The sequence below is a fragment of the Apostichopus japonicus genome, chromosome 12 (genome assembly GCF_037975245.1).
Source record: "Apostichopus japonicus isolate 1M-3 chromosome 12, ASM3797524v1, whole genome shotgun sequence".
In the NCBI taxonomy this organism is placed as follows: Eukaryota; Metazoa; Echinodermata; class Holothuroidea; order Aspidochirotida; family Stichopodidae; genus Apostichopus; species Apostichopus japonicus.
Genome location: NC_092572.1, coordinates 151,337 through 171,931, shown reverse-complemented (window position 1 = coordinate 171,931; position 20,595 = coordinate 151,337). Strand labels below are relative to the sequence as shown.

Genomic DNA, 20,595 nt, shown 5'->3' with positions numbered 1-20,595 from the left:
TATCTGATTTAGTGTCGGTGATAATGTAAAGATAACACCAACCAATGAAGACCCTCATCATCAGAGTGGCTATATTAGGTGGCTGGTTGGGTGTGTATGCCTTAATCATCTGGTTTGCATATATATCATATCTTGTACTTAAAGCATCTGGATGTGTGTACGTTGTACTGTTAAATATGAAGCATTGTGTATCTTGTAATTAAAGAATCTGTTTGTGTGTTTGTTGTACTCTTAAATATGACGTATTGTGTATCTTGTACTTAAACCATCTGTTTGTGTGTATGTTATACTCTTAAATATGAGGTAGTGTGTATCTTGTACTTTAAGCATTTGTATGTGTGTATGTTATACTCTTAAATATGAGGTAGTGTGTATCTTGTACTTTAAGCATTTGTATGTGTGTATGTTATACTCTTAAATATGAGGTAGTGTGTATCTTGTACTTAAACCATATGTTTGTGTGTATGTTATACTCTTAAATATGAGGTAGTGTGTATCTTGTACTTTAAGCATTTGTATGTGTGTATGTTATACTCTTAAATATGAGGTAGTGTGTATCTTGTACTTAAAGCATCTGTATGTGTGTACGTTGTACTCTTAAATATGAGGTAGTGTGTATCTTGTACTTTAAGCATTTGTATGTGTGTATGTTATACTCGTAAGTAAGAGGTAGTGTGTATCTTGTACTTAAAGCATCTGTATGCGTGTATGTTGTACTCTTAAATATGAGGTATTGTGTATCTTGTACTTAAAGCATCTGTTTGTGTGTATGTTATACTCTTAAGTAAGAGGTATTGTGTATCTTGTACTTAAAGCATCTGTATGCGTGTACGTTGTACTCTTAAATATGAATCATTGTGTATCTTGTACTTAAAGAATCTGCTTTGGTGTATGTTATAATTAAAGCTTCTGCTTGTGTGTCTTATACTTTACCAGTGCATCAGCATGAAGCAATGATGGGAAACCCAAATGAATGCCTATTCGTTGTTTCGTGATCCTAAAATCATTATTTTCTAATCTTGTTTTCCAGATGCTCATATTGATACCGTCACTGAAGACGGAGCGAGGGCAAGCAATCGTCCAGTTTCTCTATCTAGTGGAGTACCACAGCATGATGATGCAGATGTGCAATCTATTGATACATTTGATGGTTTTGATACCCTTGAAGATATTGAACATGAACAAGATGTCTACCTCTCAAAGGTTGGCAACTTAAATGGTCTCTAATCTGATATGTCTGATTCTGGGTGACCAGAATGCATGGTTCCCACATTAAAAAAGGGAACATTAAAACCTCATTTCTTGGTTTTGAAATGAAGCTTCAAATTTGCAGCTTAGTCTGGAAAAGTGAGAAAGATTCCTTATTCGAATTCTTCTTGCTCAAACGACATAAATGTGTTTCATCTCTAGTGGCCATGTACAAACTCTTGTGATTTGTAATGTCTCACCCTAACTTTCATGTACTTTAGAGCAGGTATCTGGTCTAGCCTTACTTGAAAATAAGATGCTGGATATTACAGTTAAACATATACCTAGAACATGTTTGGGAATCATGGCTGTTTGAATGCCAACCTTACTGCAATTAATGATATGGGGTATGGGATTCATGGCTGTTTGAATGCCTACATTTCTGCAATTAATGATATGGGGTATGGGATTCATGGCTGTTTGAATGCCTTCCTTACTACAATTAATGATATGGGGTATGGGATTCATGGCTGTTTGAATGCCTCCCTGAATGCAATTAATGATATGGGGTATGGGATTCATAGCTGTTTGAATGCCTCCCTGAATGCAATTAATGATATGGGGTATGGGATTCATGGCTGTTTGAATGCCTCCATTACTACAATTAATGATATGGGGTATGGGATTCATGGCTGTTTGAATGCCTCTCTTACTACAATTAATTATATGGGGTATGGGATTCACAGCTGTTTGAATGCCTCTCTAACTACAATGAATGATTATGGGGTATGGGATTCATGGCTGTTTGAATGCCTCCCTGAATGCAATTAATGATATGGGGTATGGGATTCATGGCTGTTTGAATGCCTCCCTTAATGCAATTAATGATATGGGGTATGGGATTCATGGCTGTTTGAATGCCTCTCTAACTACAATGAATGATTATGGGGTATGGGATTCATGGCTGTTTGAATGCCTCCCTAACTACAATTAATAATATGGGGTATGGGATTCATGGCTGTTTGAATGCCTCCCTTACTACAATTAATCATTATGGGGTATGGGTTCTTGGCTGTTTGAATGCCTCTCTTACTACAATTAATGATATGGGGTATGGGATTCACAGCTGTTTGAATGCCTCTCTAACTACAATGAATGATTATGGGGTATGGGATTCATGGCTGTTTGAATGCCTCCCTGAATGCAATTAATGATATGGGGTATGGGATTCATGGCTGTTTGAATGCCTCCCTTAATGCAATTAATGATATGGGGTATGGGATTCATGGCTGTTTGAATGCCTCTCTAACTACAATTAATGATATGGGGTATGGGATTCATGGCTGTTTGAATGCCTCCCTAACTACAATTAATAATATGGGGTATGGGATTCATGGCTGTTTGAATGCCTCCCTTACTACAATTAATCATTATGGGGTATGGGTTCTTGGCTGTTTGAATGCCTCCCTTACTACAATTAATGATATGGGGTATGGGATTCATGGCTGTTTGAATGCCTCCCTTATTAAATCTTCTCAAAAATCTTCTCAAGGTTGTTTCATGACAAACATCATGCAATGATCATGCTTTGATCACCTTTAGTAAATTGCTTGTAATGGAACTTTGATATGTTGGTAACAGGAACATTATATTCATTAGAAAGAATATCAGCCATAATATGAAGTTGCCTATTGATACAGTCAAACAGGACACTACTGTATCAAACTATAGGTGGTTGTTAAAAGGCAAGATAATGTAGCTGGACTATGATTGGCTACTAAACAGCCACAAATATTGTTGAATTTTTGCAGTTTATTATCATGCATTCATTGCTTTATTCAATGCATCAGCATTCAAAACAAACTTGAGAGCTTTTCAACTTCATTTCTGGGATGTTAGTTTTAAGAAGAGAGGTTTATGCCATGTCAGAATTGTATCCAAAATTACTAACAGTAGTACCAAACGTTTTTCCCAGTAATCAAATAGTCATTAATGAGTAACATAAATGATAACATATATTAGAAAAGGAAATTGCTTATATCAGCAAAAAGGTCTACAAATATTGGAATGCAGGTGACACTTATTGTTTTAATTATCAGGAATGCAAGTGACACTAATTGTTTTGTTTATCATGTTGAGCCTGGCTAAGTAACTGCATGTTTCAATGTCTCTGCAGAGGAAACTTTTCTTATCAGACACAACGCGACAGACGGGCCAGGTTAGAGAAAAGAGGTTTAGAATGTATCCTTGGAATCTAATCACTGTTGCTGTGTTTTATGCCTTGCCTGTAGTTCAGCTAGTTATTACCTACCAGATTGTAAGTATGACCAGGTGTCATGTGACCTGTCAGGTGACCTGTGAGTGGATATTTATGTTAGTATTTATGCTCTATATGAATGGTTGCTGTTGTTATGCCTTGCCTGTAGTTCAGCTAGTTATTACCTACCAGATTGTAAGTATGACCAGGTGTCATGTGACCTGTCAGGTGACCTGTGAGTGGATATTTATGTTAGTATGTATGCTCTATATGAATGGTTGCTGTTGTTATGCCTTGCCTGAAATTCAGCTAGTTATTACCTACCAGATTGTAAGTATGACCAGGTGTCATGTGACCTGTCAGGTGACCTGTGAGTGGATATTTATGTTAGCATTTATGCTCTATATGAATGGTTGCCTTTGTTATGCCTTGCCTGAAATTCAGCTAGTTATTAGATATAATGCTGTCCATCTTCTGGTCTATATTGCACATAGTGCACATTTTTAACATTTTGAGCTCATTTCTATAGATTCTGAAATTTGTGGTTGAATGTGGTCTACATATCAAAATTGGATTGTACTCCAGTTAGAGGTTTACCCCTGTGGTTATTCATGTGACTGCATAAGAAATTACTATTTGACAACCTAGACTGTTAAAATAATCTCACCACCAGGAAGTCTTAATTACAGATTAGCATGTCTATTACTAAATCATTTTTCCCTTAGTTGTTGTCAGTATATTTTTATTCTGGAATGAACAATATGCTCCAAAAGAAATTTTAGATGGGCTCAAATTCCAAATGTTTTTTTTTATCTTACTGTTGTACTAGACTGTGAACTCTGTCTGCTGTTGGTGGTTATGTCAGTCTATGTTTCTGTCTGCTGTTGGTGGTTATGTCAGTCTATGTTTCTGTCTGCTGTTGGTGGTTATGTCAGTCTATGTTTCTGTATGCTGTTGGTGGTTATGTCAGTCTATGTTTCTGTCTGCTGTTGGTGGTTATGTCAGTCTATGTTTCTGTCTGCTGTTGGTGGTTATGTCAGTCTATGTTTCTGTATGTTGTGTATTTAGGATATGTCAATATGCTATGTACATATGTTTGCTGATAAGATAGCTGGGACTGCTTTGTTATTGCAGGTAGTAAATGTTACTGGCAATGAAGATACTTGTTACTATAACTTCCTGTGTTCCAGGCCTGCATCGGTCTTCAGGTAAAGAACCTGTCTGCTCTCATTAAAATAATGACATTTCATTAATACCCTTAATATATAATGTTACATATGAAGCCCTCACATCAAAGAAAGTTACACTACTCACCTACACTCCATATTAAATGTTATGTATGGAGCCCTCACATCAAAGAAAGTTACACTACTCACCTACACTCAACATTAAATGTTATGTACAGAGCCCCCACATTAAAGAAATTTACACTACTCACCTACACTCAACATTAAATGTTATGTACGGAGCCCTCACATCAAAGAAAGTTACACTACTCACCTACACTCAACATTAAATGTTATGTACTGAGCCCTCACATCAAAGAAAGTTACACTACTCACCTACACTCAATATTAAATGTTATGTACGGAGCCCTCACATCAAAGAAAGTTACACTACTCACCTACACTCAATATTAAATGTTATGTACGGAGCCCTCACATCAAAGAAAGTTACACTACTCACCTACACTCAATATTCAATGTTATGTATGGAGCCCTCACAGCAAAATGCATTACACTTCTAACTTACTCTCAATATATATGTTACCAATGGAGTCCGCACTCCAAAGAACATTTTTATCATGTTCATGTACACAGTGCGATGGCGAAAATTGTTTTAAGCTTATAGATAACCGGGCCAATGTGAAAGTGATGGTCTAGAGCAATGGTTGTTATTATACCAGAGAAAAACACTGGTAGGGGTGAAGGAATCGATAGAATAAATAAAATTTATATTTTAATTATCATGTATATTCATGTATTATTACTAAAATACTTGTTTGATTCACTAAACTAAACATAAAATGAATTCCTTCAATGCTATTGTTTGTCCTTTTTCAGTGCTTTTAACAATGTCTTCAGCAACATCGGGTACATCATGCTAGGAATACTCTTTTGGCTTTTAGTTTGGAGGAGGGAAATAATTTACAAAAAGAGTATTGAAGCAGAAAATGCTTCTTCCCACCTAGCTCAGGTAAGTAAAGTACAGTTATGTATAACTCTTAGCTACTAAACATTGGCCAGGAAAATGTAACTACATTACAATCATTATACAAGTTCAGTACCTCTTAGCTACTAGCTCGGTAAACATAGGCCAGGTATATGTTATTACATTACAATCATTTTACAAGTTTAGCACCTCTTAGCTACTAGCTGGGTAAACATAGGCCAGATATATGTTATTACATTACAATCATTTTACAAGTTAAGTACCTCTTAGCTACTAGCTGGGAAAACATAGGCCAGGCATCTGTTATTACATTACAATCATTTTACAAGTTAAGTACCTCTTAGCTACTAGCTGGGTAAACATATGCCAGGTATATGTTATTACATTACAATCAGTATACAAGTACATCTTAGCTATAAGCTGGGTAAATATAGGCCAGGAAAATGTAACTACATTACAATCATTATACAAGTTTAGCACCTCTTAGCTACTAGCTTGGGTAAACATAGGCCAGGTATATGTTATTACATTACAATCACTTTACAAGTTAAGTACCTCTTAGCTATAAGCTGGGTAAACATAGGCCAGGTATATGTTATTACATTACAATCAGTATACAAGTACATCTTAGCTATAAGCTGGGTAAATATAGGCCAGGAAAATGTAACTACATTACAATCATTATACAAGTTTAGCACCTCTTACAGTAGCTACTAGCTGGGTAAACATAGGCCAGGTATATGTTATTACATTACAATCATTGTACAAGTTTAGCACCTCTTAGCTACTAGCTGGGTAAACATAGGCCAGGTATATGTTATTACATTACAATCATTTTACAAGTTAAGTACCTCTTAGCTACTAGCTGGGTAAACATAGGCCAGGTATATGTTATTACATTACAATCATTATACAAGTTTAGCACCTCTTAGCTACTAGCTGGGTAAACATAGGCCAGGTATATGTTATTACATTACAATCATTTGACAAGTTAAGTACCTCTTAGCTACTAGCTGGGTAAACATAGGCCAGATATATGTTATTACATTACAATCATTTTACAAGTTAAGTACCTCTTAGCTACTAGCTGGGTAAACATATGCCAGGTATATGTTATTACATTACAATCAGTATACAAGTACATCTTAGCTATAAGCTGGGTAAATATAGGCCAGGAAAATGTAACTACATTACAATCATTATACAAGTTTAGCACCTCTTAGCTACTAGCTTGGGTAAACATAGGCCAGGTATATGTTATTACATTACAATCATTTTACAAGTTAAGTACCTCTTAGCTATAAGCTGGGTAAACATAGGCCAGGTATATGTTATTACATTACAATCAGTATACAAGTACCTCTTAGCTATAAGCTGGGTAAATATAGGCCAGGAAAATGTAACTACATTACAATCATTATACAAGTTTAGCACCTCTTACAGTAGCTACTAGCTGGGTAAACATAGGCCAGGTATATGTTATTACATTACAATCATTGTACAAGTTTAGCACCTCTTAGCTACTAGCTGGGTAAACATAGGCCAGGTATATGTTATTACATTACAATCATTTTACAAGTTAAGTACCTCTTAGCTACTAGCTGGGTAAACATAGGCCAGGTATATGTTATTACATTACAATCATTATACAAGTTTAGCACCTCTTAGCTACTAGCTGGGTAAACATAGGCCAGGTATATGTTATTACATTACAATCATTTGACAAGTTAAGTACCTCTTAGCTACTAGCTGGGTAAACATAGGCCAGATATATGTTATTACATTACAATCATTTTACAAGTTAAGTACCTCTTAGCTACTAGCTGGGTAAACATAGGCCAGGTATATGTTATTACATTACAATCAGTATACAAGTACATCTTAGCTATAAGCTGGGTAAATATAGGCCAGGAAAATGTAACTACATTACAATCATTATACAAGTTTAGCACCTCTTAGCTACTAGCTGGGTAAACATAGGCCAGGTATATGTTATTACATTACAATCATTTTACAAGTTAAGTACCTCTTAGCTATAAGCTGGGTAAACATAGGCCAGGTATATGTTATTACATTACAATCAGTATACAAGTACATCTTAGCTATAAGCTGGGTAAATATAGGCCAGGAAAATGTAACTACATTACAATCATTATACAAGTTTAGCACCTCTTACAGTAGCTACTAGCTGGGTAAACATAGGCCAGGTATATGTTATTACATTACAATCATTATACAAGTTTAGCACCTCTTAGCTACTAGCTGGGTAAACATAGGCCAGGTATATGTTATTACATTACAATCATTTTACAAGTTAAGTACATCTTAGCTACTAGCTGGGTAAACATAGGCCAGATATATGTTATTACATTACAATCATTTTACAAGTTAAGTACCTCTTAGCTACTAGCTGGGTAAACATAGGCCAGGTATATGTTATTACATTACAATCAGTATACAAGTACATCTTAGCTATAAGCTGGGTAAATATAGGCCAGGAAAATGTAACTACATTACAATCATTATACAAGTTTAGCACCTCTTAGCTACTAGCTGGGTAAACATAGGCCAGGTATATGTTATTACATTACAATCATTTTACAAGTTAAGTACCTCTTAGCTACTAGCTGGGTAAACATATGCCAGGTATATGTTATTACATTACAGTCATTACACAAGTACCTCTTAGCTATAAGCTGGGTAAACATAGGCCAGGTATATGTTATTACATTACAATCAGTATACAAGTACATCTTAGCTATAAGCTGGGTAAATATAGGCCAGGAAAATGTAACTACATTACAATCATTATACAAGTTTAGCACCTCTTACAGTAGCTACTAGCTGGGTAAACATAGGCCAGGTATATGTTATTACATTACAATCATTATACAAGTTTAGCACCTCTTAGCTACTAGCTGGGTAAACATAGGCCAGGTATATGTTATTACATTACAATCATTTTACAAGTTAAGTACCTCTTAGCTACTAGCTGGGTAAACATAGGCCAGGTATATGTTATTACATTACAATCATTTTACAAGTACATCTTAGCTATAAGCTGGGTAAACATAGGCCAGGTATATGTTATTACATTACAATCATTATACAAGTTAAGTACCTCTTAGCTACTAGCTGGGTAAACATAGGCCAGGTATATGTTATTACATTAAAATCATTATACAAGTTAAGTACCTCTTAGCTACTAGCTGGGTTAACATAGGCCAGGTATATGTTATTACATTACAATCATTATACAAGTTAAGTACCCCTTAGCTACTAGCTGGGTAAACATAGGCCAGGTATATGTTATTACATTAAAATCATTATACAAGTTAAGTACCTCTTAGCTACTAGCTGGGTAAACATAGGCCAGGTATATGTTATTACATTACAATCATTATACAAGTTAAGTACCTCTTAGCTACTAGCTGGGAAAACATAGGCCAGGTATATGTAATTACATTACAATCATTTTACAAGTTAAGCACCTCTTTGCTACTAGCTTGGGTAAACATAGGCCAGGTATATGTTATTACATTACAATCATTTTACAAGTTAAGTACCTCTTAGCTACTAGCTGGGTAAACATAGGCCAGGCATATGTTATTACATTACAATCATTATACAAGTTAAGTACCTCTTAGCTACTAGCTGGGAAAACATAGGCCAGGTATATGTAATTACATTACAATCATTTTACAAGTTAAGTACCTCTTAGCTACTAGCTGGGGTAAAAATAGGCCAGGAATATGTTATTACATTACAATCATTTTACAAGTACATCTTAGCTATAAGCTGGGTAAACATAGGCCAGGTATATGTTATTACATTACAATCATTATACAAGTTAAGTACCTCTTAGCTACTAGCTTGGGTAAAAATAGGCCAGGAATATGTTATTACATTACAATCATTTTACAAGTACATCTTAGCTATAAGCTGGGTAAACATAGGCCAGGAATATGTTATTACATTACAATCATTATACAAGTTAAGTACCTCTTAGCTACTAGCTGGGTAAACATAGGCCAGGTATATGTTATTACATTACAATCATTATACAAGTTAAGTACCTCTTAGCTACTAGCTGGGAAAACATAGGCCAGGTATATGTAATTACATTACAATCATTTTACAAGTTAAGTACCTCTTTGCTACTAGCTTGGGTAAACATAGGCCAGGTATATGTTATTACATTACAATCATTATACAAGTTAAGTACCTCTTAGCTACTAGCTAGGTAAACATAGGTCAGGTATATGTTATTACATTACAATCATCATACAAGTTAAGTACCTCTTAGCTACTAGCTGGGTAAACATATGCCAGGTATATGTTTTTACATTACAATCATTATACAAGTTAAGTACCTCTTTGCTATTAGCTGGGTAAACATAGGCCAGGTATATGTTTTTACATTACAATCATCATACAAGTTAAGTACCTCTTAGCTACTAGCTGGGTAAACATATGCCATGTTTTGAATGTTTGTAGTCACATTGGTTTGCATTGTTGATGACAAGAATATTGTTTACTTAACATTTTAACCAGAGAACATACAATATCTGTATGTAGAACAAAATGTAGAGCTCTTAATTTTGCCTGTATTGAAAAAACGAAACAGTTGTAATGAAACTTTTTTAGATGTGCCTATGGTTTGCTTAGCATGATCAATATTTCTATCTGACTTTGTTAACCAGTTTATGTTTAGTGCTAGTACATTCACAGGTATGCTGAGGCAAATTTTTTTTGAATATACATTAACTATCTTTGTTTAATATTCATGTTTTCTCTTCAGGCTACTGGTATACCTAAACACTACAGTCTTTTTTATGCCTTGGCTGTTGCCCTCATTGTGGAGGGTGTCATGAGTGGATGTTATCATGTCTGTCCCAACAACACAAACTTCCAGTTTGGTAAGGAAATATTACAAAATCCAAGATAAGACAGGTAGTGCAATCACAAAGAGGTCAGAGGTTACATAGAGAGACCATTGCAGACTATTTCAAAGACAATGGAGTCATTGTCAGGCTGTGTGAAAGACAATGGAGTCATTGTCAGGCTGTGTGAAAGAGGATAGGGACCATGTCAGGCTGTATCAAAGAGGATAGGGACCATGTCAGGCTGTATCAAATATGATAGGGACCATGTCAGGCTGTATCAAATATGATAGGGACCATGTCAGGCTGTATCAAAGATGATAGGGACCACGTCAGGCTGTGTGAAAGAGGATAGGGACCAGGTCAGGCTGTGTGAAAGAGGATAGGGAACATGTCAGGTTGTGTCAAAGATGATAGGGACCAGGTCAGGCTGTGTGAGAGAGAGGATAGGGACCAGGTCAGGCTGTGTGAAAGAGGATAGGGACCAGGTCAGGCTGTGTGAAAGAGGATAGGGAACATGTCAGGCTGTGTGAAAGAGGATAGGGAACATGTCAGGCTGTGTCAAAGATGATAGGGACCAGGTCAGGCTGTGTGAAAGATGATAGGGACCAGGTCAGGCTGTGTGAAAGATGATAGGGACCAGGTCAGGCTGTGTGAAAGAGGATAGGGAACATGTCAGGCTGTGTCAAAGATGATAGGGACCAGGTCAGGCTGTGTGAAAGAGGATAGGGACCAGGTCAGGCTGTGTGAAAGAGGATAGGGAACATGTCAGGCTGTGTCAAAGATGATAGGGACCATGTCAGGCTGTGTAAAAGAGGATAGGGAACATGTTAGGCTGTGTCAAAGATGATAGGGACCAGGTCAGGCTGTGTGAAATAGGATAGTGACCAGGTCAGGCTGTGTGAAAGAGGATAGGGAACATGTCAGGCTGTGTCAAAGATGATAGGGACCATGTCAGGCTGTGTCAAAGATGATAGGGACCAGGTCAGGCTGTGTCAAAGAGGATAGGGACCATGACAGGCTGTGTCAAAGAGGATAGGGACCATGTTAGGCTGTATCAAAGATGATAGGGACCATGTTATTTAAGTAAGTTATATGATTTACCTGGGCCCAAAATTTGAATGCACATGTATTATATATCAGTTTGCAAACGTTTCGGTAAGGTTTAGTAACAATGTGTAATGCGCATACACATTACATATTTCTATTATATTCCAATGCAGTTGAGTTCTGTGTTTATTTTTTGCGTGTGTCTTGCTCTCTGTACGGGTCTCCCTACCAGAACAGAGATAACCAATCAAGCTGGAAAGTTACTCTCAATGCAAGTCCAATTTTGGCTACTTATTTGCTATTTGATCTATGTACATGTATGTAGATCAAATAGGAAATAAGTAGAAATAAGTATATATACAGATCTACACCCACACAGTTCTTGTGCTACACACACAGTAGGCCTAAACAAATCTCTGACAATTTGGTTGCACATGTCAATGGCAACAGAGGTACATATGCCTACATATAGAAAGATATAATGTGCATTAATATGATAACCAAACACCACTATATTAGGTTTACATACATAGGCCTAGGTATACTAGCACTCCACCCAAACACTACTATATTATGTGTACTCAATCAACATCACTCAATCGAGTCACTCCAAGATTAATGTATGTCGTCCAGTTAAAGAGTTGTTGACAATTGACAATTCGTAATCATGGACGTTAAATATGAATGTAAGAGACTGACTTCGGTCAGCTTGCGGCTTTGATAAGCCAATGAGGCTTCTTCGCGAGTTCCTGCTTGCAGGAGGATCTAAAATACATACATACATACATACACGCATACATACATACATACAACATATAGCACAGATAGGCCTAGGTATACTGGCACTCCACCCAAACATTACTATATTAGATGTACTCAATCAATACATAGCATTAATAGGCCTAGATATACTAGCACTCCACCAAAACATTACTATACTATGTTTACTCAATCAATAAATAGCATGCATAGGCCAAGGTATACTGGCACTCCACCCAAACACTACTATATTAGGTGTATATTCAATCAATATATAGCACACATAGGCCTAGGTATACTAGCACTCCACCCAAACACTACTATATTAGGTGTATATTCAATCAATATATAGCACACATAGGCCTAGGTATACTAGCACTCCACCCAAACACTACTATATTAGGTTTACTCAATCAATAAATAGCACACATAGGCCTATAGGTATACTAGCCCTCCACCCAAACATTACTATATTAGGTTTACTCAATAAATAGTATGCATAGGCCAAGGTATACTAGCACTACACCCAAACACTACTATATTAGGTTTACTCAATCAATAGATAGCACAAGAAGGCCTAGGTATACTAGCACTACACCCAGACACTACTATATTATGTTTACTCAATCAATAAATAGCACACATAGGCCTAGGTATACTAGCACTCCACCCAAACACTACTATATTAGGTTTACTCAATCAATAGATAGCACAAGAAGGCCTAGGTATACTAGCACTACACCCAAACACTACTATATTATGTTTACTCAATCAATAAATAGCACACTGTGATGTCCGAGCACGGAGCTGAAATGCCGACTAAAATTAGATGAAGACGAAGACGAAAATCCGTAATGTAAAAACACACACTGACGAAAGTCCGTAGTAAAGTAATAAAACAACTTGTATTTACAGAGATATTTACACCGTTCCTCACAAAAAACACGAAAAACAAGGAAACAAAATAACTGCAGAATGATACACTCTAAACGCTATAGATTGGTTATATACTCGAAACGTACTCGTAAAAACGTACTCATAGGTCACAAATGGTGATAATTAAGCTCGTAAATACCGTGTTGGCTTCTAGACTTTCAACACCCGAAAACATAAAAATAACTTTTCTATGGAAGGCCGAATAAGCAACTCTGCCACTACACCGGCCCCTTAATTGTACAAACTAAGCATGTTTGACAATTACCCTAAACATTTTCTGATAGAACAAAGAATAATACAACAAGGATAACAAACTAAACATTTTTCTAAAAGCAAACTAGCACACTTATTTCCAAACATGTAGAAAAAGCATAGTAAAAAAAAACAAAGTTCTCAAACAAAATAACAGCTCAAAAACGTAATCTTTTGCTTACAAATTACATATTAACTTTGTGTTTACAAAAGAGATAATTAGGTCTTCATGACCTTTACCCAAGGGCGCTTGGCTCACCTTGGTAGCTACATGCATTATTACATTGAACAAAGGAATGCAAAACTTGGCTCAATACTCAACTGAAAGTAAGTCAAAAATGTCAGGTTAACATAACAATAGTAAGAAATTTCACATGGAGAGATGAATTAAGATCAGATCAGACCTTCACGGTCTTTATCCAAGGGCGCTAGGCTCACCTTGGCACATACATAGAGCAAGCTTTATTCATCAGCCTCTAATAACAGGCACAGTTTGGCTATTGGCCGCTCTAATTCACTAGAAGCAGTTTTTACCTTAACCCGCCTAACCTCTCCCCTTTGATCTGACAATACTGAGGTGATACGTCCCATCAACCAAGAATTTCTCGGGGCGTTATCTTCTACTATCAAAACTATGTCTCCAGGCTCAAAGTTCCTCTTTGGTTTCAGCCACTTTTGACGCTGCTGAAGTTGAGGTAGGTATTCCCAAAGCCATCTCTTCCAAAAGAGGTCGGCAAGAAACTGCGCTTGTCTCCAACGTCGTCGCACGTAGACATCTGTCTTGACGAAGACTCCAGGTGGGAGATTAGGTTTGCCTTTCAGAAGAAGTAAGTGGTTTGGTGTCAGGGGTTCCACATCGTTGAGATCGAGGGACACAGTAGTTAAAGGACGACTGTTTATTGTTGCCTCCACCTCACACAAAAAGGTTTGCAAACTCTCATCACTTAATGTTTGTGACCGCAATAGAACATTTAGGATCTGTCTCACAGTTCTGATTTGACGTTCCCAGACTCCACCATAGTGTGAACCAGTTGGTGGGCTGTATTTCCAGTCAACATTGACTTGTAACATTTCACTTCGAATCTTTGAGTCATTCCATTCTTGAACATTCTTTCAACTCTCGATCTGTTGCCACCAAATTGGTTCCATTATCAGACCAAATTTCACCAACTTGTCCTCTCCTAGCGATGAATCTACGGAGTGCATTGATACAGGAATCGGTGTCGAGAGCATGTGCTACCTGCAAGTGCTACCTGCCAAGTGTACTGCACGTATTGCAAAACACGTGAAGAACACTCCGTATCTTTTCACTAACGAACGTCCCTGTTTGACATTGAAAGGTCTGAAGAAATCCACGCCCACTCTTGTAAAGGGTGGCTCATCAGGAGTAATACGAGAAGTCGGTAAATCAGCCATCTTTTGTTCACCAGCCTTTGCTCGCAAACGCCGACATGTTACACACTGGTTAATACATTTACGTACCAGTGCATGCGCACTCACAACCCAATACTTTCTTCGCAGATGCGACAGAGTCAGGGCTCTTCCTCCATGGTGTAACTGTGTATGGATTTCTCTCATTATCATCTCGGATACAATAGATTTCTTGGGAAGGATGTACTGATGTTTCTCACATTCAGGCATGGCTGACCGACTGAGTCGTCCTCCCACTCTCAGCACTCCATCTTTGTATCTCGGATCCAGCTTGTAGATAGGGCTTCTTTTCTTAACTGATCCGCCCTTAGAGTTGTCTCGTAAGGAAGCAATTTCATCAGGAAATGCTTGATTCTGAACAAATTTCACAACTGAAACTTCTGCTTCTTCCAAGTCGGAGACAGACAAATTCATTTTGAATCTCCTTTGTCTGGCATGTCTCATTTTCTCATCTATTTCCATTGGCTCTTGACCCTTCAAACTCTTACGAAGATCACTCAGCTGCTTTAGTACTGACATCAGTTTCAACATCCATGGAATGTGACACTTGAGCTTGAACCAGCTTGAGTACTTGCTGATCAACTCATTCATGGTGTTCTGGGCTACGTTGGTAGACGTAGCAGCAACCGTTGCCATCTTTTTAACCTCTGGGTCTTTCAAAGATATATCTTGTTCAAATTTCTGTCTTAAGGGCCACTCGTTCTCATGCAGCCAAAGAAAATCTGGTCCAAGGATCCACCTATGGCATCGTATTAGGTCGTCTGCATACAGACCTCTCGATGCGTCATCAGCTGGGTTTTCTGAAGATTCCACATACAACCATTGACTTGGCTGGGAAGTGTCAGTAATAATGGCAACCCTGTTGGCTACAAAAGTATGGTATCTCGCTGAACTATTACTGACGTATCGAATTACTGAGGTACTGTCTGTCCAAAATGTCACACTGCCCAGTTTGATATGCAGGTCTCTCTCCAAGGATTTGAAGAGTCTCACAGACACTGTAGCCGCTGTGAGTTCTAACCGTGGGATGGTGATTTGTTTGAGGGGGGCAACCCTTGCCTTCCCCATCACAAATGCGCAATGAATTTGGTTTTCTTCATTCACGAAACGAACATATGCAGCAACACCATAGCCGCTTTCACTAGCATCACTGAAAAGGTGTAGCTGGGTGTTTCTGACATTGTCATAACCATCTGACTTGAGACATCTGTTGACCTTGAAGTCTTTCAACTTTGGCAATTCTAACAGCCATCTTTTCCAACATTTCAGATGCTCGTCTGGAATATCGTCATCCCAAGCCAATTTCATTCTGCAAAGGTCTTGGAGAATTCTTTTTGCAACTAAGACAAATGGGGCGAGAAATCCTAACGGGTCATAGATCGAAGCGACTATCGATAGGATCCCCTTTCCAGTGTATGGCCTCTCATTCACTGTCACTCGGAATTGAAACTGATCTGATTCCACACACCATGAGACTCCAAGAGCTCTGTCAATTGGTAGTTTGTCTTTCTCCATATCTAAACTCCTGATCCCTTCTGCTCTTTCATCTTTGGGAATGGTATCCAAGACCAATCTACTGTTGCTGACCCATTTGGTCAAACGGAATCCTCCTCTGCCCAATAATTCTCTCAATTGTTTCATCAGAATAATAGCTTCCTCTTCGGTCCCTACTGATTTTAACATGTCATCCACGTAGAAGCTTTCCTTCACAGCTTCTACGGTTCTTTTATCGAAACCATCTCCAAAGTCATGTGCAGTTTTATGCAGCGCATAGTTGGCACAACTCGGTGATGACACCGCACCGAACAAGTGCACCATCATTTTGTATTCTCGTAAGGGTTGGTCAGTATTTCCATCTGGCCACCAAACAAAGCGTAGGAGGTCACGATGTTCCCTTTGCACTCGAACCTGGTAGAACATCGCTTCAATGTCTGCCATGAGGGCAATTGGCTCCATTCTAAAGCGAAGAAGGACTCCAACCAATGAATTGTAAGGTCGGGGCCTTGCAGGAGTTTGTCATTTAATGATACTCCCTTGAATTTGGCTGCACAGTTGAATACCACACGTATTTTCTTCTTCTGAGGATGCTAGACCTTATGGTGAGGAACATACTACACCTTGCCATCATCACGATGTGTCTCTTCATCTGTTATCGGAACTGCATAGCCTTTATCCAGCAGCCCTTGCATGAAACCTTTGTAGTCCTCATAGTACTTTGGATCCTTCTGAAAACGACGTTTCATGTTGGTAGCCCATTGCACTGCCAAGTCTTTATTGTTTGGCATGCAAGAATCTTCTTGTTTAAGAGGTAGGGCTGTTTCATAGTGACCATTCACCAACTTTGCTGACTTATCTAACTGTTGGAGGAATTGATGATCATCTCTAGATTTTTCAGGTATCTCTTCTGAAATCCTTTCGCTAAAGTCGTAGTTAAACTGGGAAGTTAACATTTCATCTATGGTCCGCAAACTGACGTAGTTGACATGAACCTTCATGCCACTCTTTATTGGACCATTCACAGTCCATCCCAGACATGTACGTACAGCATAAGGTCCATCTCCCTGGCTGTTAACCACTTCCCATGGTTCTAATGCTTTATGGGCATTTTGTCCAATGAGCAATCCAACTTCCGTTGCCTTTGAGTCTGGTATTGAGACTCTTCTCAAGTAAGGCCATTTTCTCAAATCATCTTGAGTAACAATGTCTTCTTTGTTAACTGGAATCCGTTTTTGGATGTACACTGTTGGCAATGGCAAGGAGTTCAGTCCTTGTAGGTCGCACACTTCTAAATTCACAACAAATCGGCTATCCACTAGTCCATCATTCGGCAGTGTACTTAACAGTATTTTGGTCTTAGGTCCACTGACACACAACTGCTTAGCAAGGTTCTCTGAGATAAAGGTGTCAGAGCTACCAGTGTCTAAGAAGGCATAAGTCTCAACATCTTTATTTGTTGACTTAGATTTCACTCGCACTGGCACAACAGGCATGGATGTCTTATTGACTCCGGCCCCCATGCAGATACTAGTCCCTGGTTGGGTGTTAACACAACTCGTCTTGACTGTAGTGGTTGTTTCTCTGGGTGCTTGATTTAAGCAGTCACCCAATTGGCTTGTGGGCTTACGTTCGGGCTGTTTACCATAATGAAGTACTGTAGGGTGCAGTTTCCGACATACTTTACAAATAAGTCTATCCTGCTTGCAATCTTTACTAATATGGTTACCATCAAGACATCTGAAGCACAGTCCTTTAGTACGTAGGAAGATCAACTTTTCTTCATGTGTTTTGGAGCCCAATTCTCTGCAGACTTCTAGCATGTGGTTATTGCCACAATACAGGCATTTAGTATATTCCATACTCTTTCCTTCGTTCTTGGATCTTGATTTCTGCTCCTGTATAATTGTACTGAAACCTTTAAAGGACTTTCTGTTTTGCCTGAATTTACTACAGTCCTTTGAACTCTCCATACTTATGTCACCGTAAATCGAGTCGGTAGCTATCTTCACTTGTTCTCTGACAAACTCAACATAGTCATGGAATCCTGCCAACTTATGACTCTTCCCTTTGATTCTGTAGGCTTGCAAGCGCCATCTTTCTCGTAGTCTATAAGGAAGTTTGCTAACTAACTTCATTATACTCTCTGTCTGGTCCATTTTTCTGAGGATCTCACTTTCATTAATAGCGTTACCAAACACAACACAGAATGTAAGGTAATCTTTCATAGCCGCTGAGTTTTCTCCTTTAATAGGTTGCATCATTTCTATTTCTTTTCTATAAGAACTCAAGATTCTAAAGTCATCGCCGTACTCCTCCTCTAGCTCTCGTCTAGCCTGCTCATAACCTCTCTTTGGGTCTTTCCCCATGCAACTTCTTACTAGCTCTCTAGGCCTACCAGATGTAAACTGCTGTAAGTAGTATAGCCTATCTTGGTTGTTGTCTGTGAGTTGCTCAATGTTGTGTTCAAAAGCAGCAATTAAAGCTCTGTAATCTTGAACTTTACCATCGAAAATTTGCAACTCACGCCTAGGAAGTGAAACAAGTTTTTGCTGGTCTATCATCATTCTTGAGATCTCTGTTTGGGATCGAATCAAGTTGTGTACACCACTGGAATCAACTTTGTCGTCAGACTTTGTCAGCAGGCTTTCTTCGTCACTTGATTCTGGGTTGTCATATTTCTTGAACACATTTGCCTTTGCCTCTGCCAACTTAATTTCAACTTCTAACTCATAATCCTCCCGTTGTTGTTTGAGCAATCTTTCTTTCTCTTCAATTTCTCTTCTTTTCCTCAACATTTCAACCCTAACTTTTAGTCCCTCCAACTTGGCTTCCTCTTTCATACGCTCTGTGGATGCTACAGTCCTTACTGATGAGGCCTTTGAATTTTTGGAACCCTTACTGGAAACCTGAGAAATACTATCTTGAGGTTTTATGTCGACCTCTCTTCCTTTAATCCATTCAGACATTGCCTTGGAAAACTGTTGATATTCTTCCCATTTCGATTGGTAATAGGTGCTGTTCTCCTCTGTGGCCTCTTCCTCATTCAACGTAGCAATGTATGCCTTATGGGCTTCCGAAAAATCAACAAAGTTTCTGTCATACAAAGACACCTTTTCTCGAATTTTCTCATCCTCAACTGACGGTAGCGTTATAAGACTTGATATCTCATTTTTTAATCGAGTCGAGGTACGTAAGAACTTAGCTCTTTCATTTTTGAGAGCCTCCATGTCGTTGGTTAAGGTATCGTATCAAAGTAACGAAATAATGTCTCTTATAAGATTCCTTAGTGATGGCCCTTATAGGCTTCCGTAGAGAATGTTCAAGAAGCAGCACTCGCGCTCTGCTTTCACTGAAACTGTAGCCCTGTTATACGAGAACTGTAACTAACCTAGATATTGTGCGCACTACATATACAGTAGATAGCTTTGCCTACTTCCGTGGTAGCCTATCCACATTTCAATCAGTAGCGAGGGGGTCACAAAAAGGTTCGTAATCATAACGTATTGTTTACATATAAAATAAACAGTCCATCGTAAGGTTTCGTAAACACATAAGCAAGGTATTTACCATGTGATGTCCGAGCACGGAGCTGAAATGCCGACTAAAATTAGATGAAGACGAAGACGAAAATCCGTAATGTAAAAACACACACTGACGAAAGTCAGTAGTATTTACAGAGATATTTACACCGTTCCTCACAAAAAACACGAAAAACAAGGAAACAAAATAACTGCAGAATGATACACTCTAAACGCTATAGAATGGTTATATACTCGAAACGTACTCGTAAAAACGTACTCGTAGGTCACAAATGGTGATAATTAAGCTCGTAAATAACGTGTTGGCTTCTAGACTTTCAACACCCGAAAACATAAAAATAACTTTTCTATGGAAGGCCGAATAAGCAACTCTGCCACTACACACACATAGGCCTAGGTATACTAGCACTCCACCCAAACACAGCTATATTAGGTTTACTCAATCAATAAATGGCATGCATAAGCCTAGGTATACTAGCACTCCACCCAAACACTACTATATTATGTTTACTCAATCAATAAATAGCATGCATAGGCCTATAGGTATACTAGCCCTCCACCCAAACATTACTATATTAGGTTTACTCAATCAATAAATAGTATGCATAGGCCAAGGTATACTAGCACTCCA

General features: G+C 38.2%; 1 protein-coding gene and 1 long non-coding RNA gene across 7 annotated transcripts in view; one reads left to right on the top strand and one right to left on the bottom strand.

Moving 5' to 3' along the window:
• LOC139978037 (SID1 transmembrane family member 1-like) overlaps positions 1-20,595 on the top strand; it is a 159,484-nt gene that overhangs the window by 43,659 nt on the left and 95,230 nt on the right. For 4 of the 6 annotated variants that reach the window (XM_071987980.1, XM_071987979.1, XM_071987982.1 and 1 more), the window contains exons 14-18: positions 1,031-1,203; positions 3,365-3,640; positions 4,580-4,653; positions 5,509-5,641; positions 10,419-10,536. In XM_071987980.1, coding sequence (XP_071844081.1) covers positions 1,031-1,203; positions 3,365-3,640; positions 4,580-4,653; positions 5,509-5,641; positions 10,419-10,536 — 774 coding nt within the window. The remainder of the gene's footprint in view (positions 1-1,030; positions 1,204-3,364; positions 3,641-4,579; positions 4,654-5,508; positions 5,642-10,418; positions 10,537-20,595) is intronic. The other 2 variants (XM_071987983.1, XM_071987984.1) reach the window with 2 other exon arrangements.
• On the bottom strand, positions 2,127-3,369 carry LOC139978040 (uncharacterized). The gene is made up of 2 exons (XR_011796884.1): positions 2,273-3,369; positions 2,127-2,218 (listed from the first exon to the last, which is right to left on the bottom strand). It is a non-coding gene; the product is annotated as an uncharacterized lncRNA (long non-coding RNA).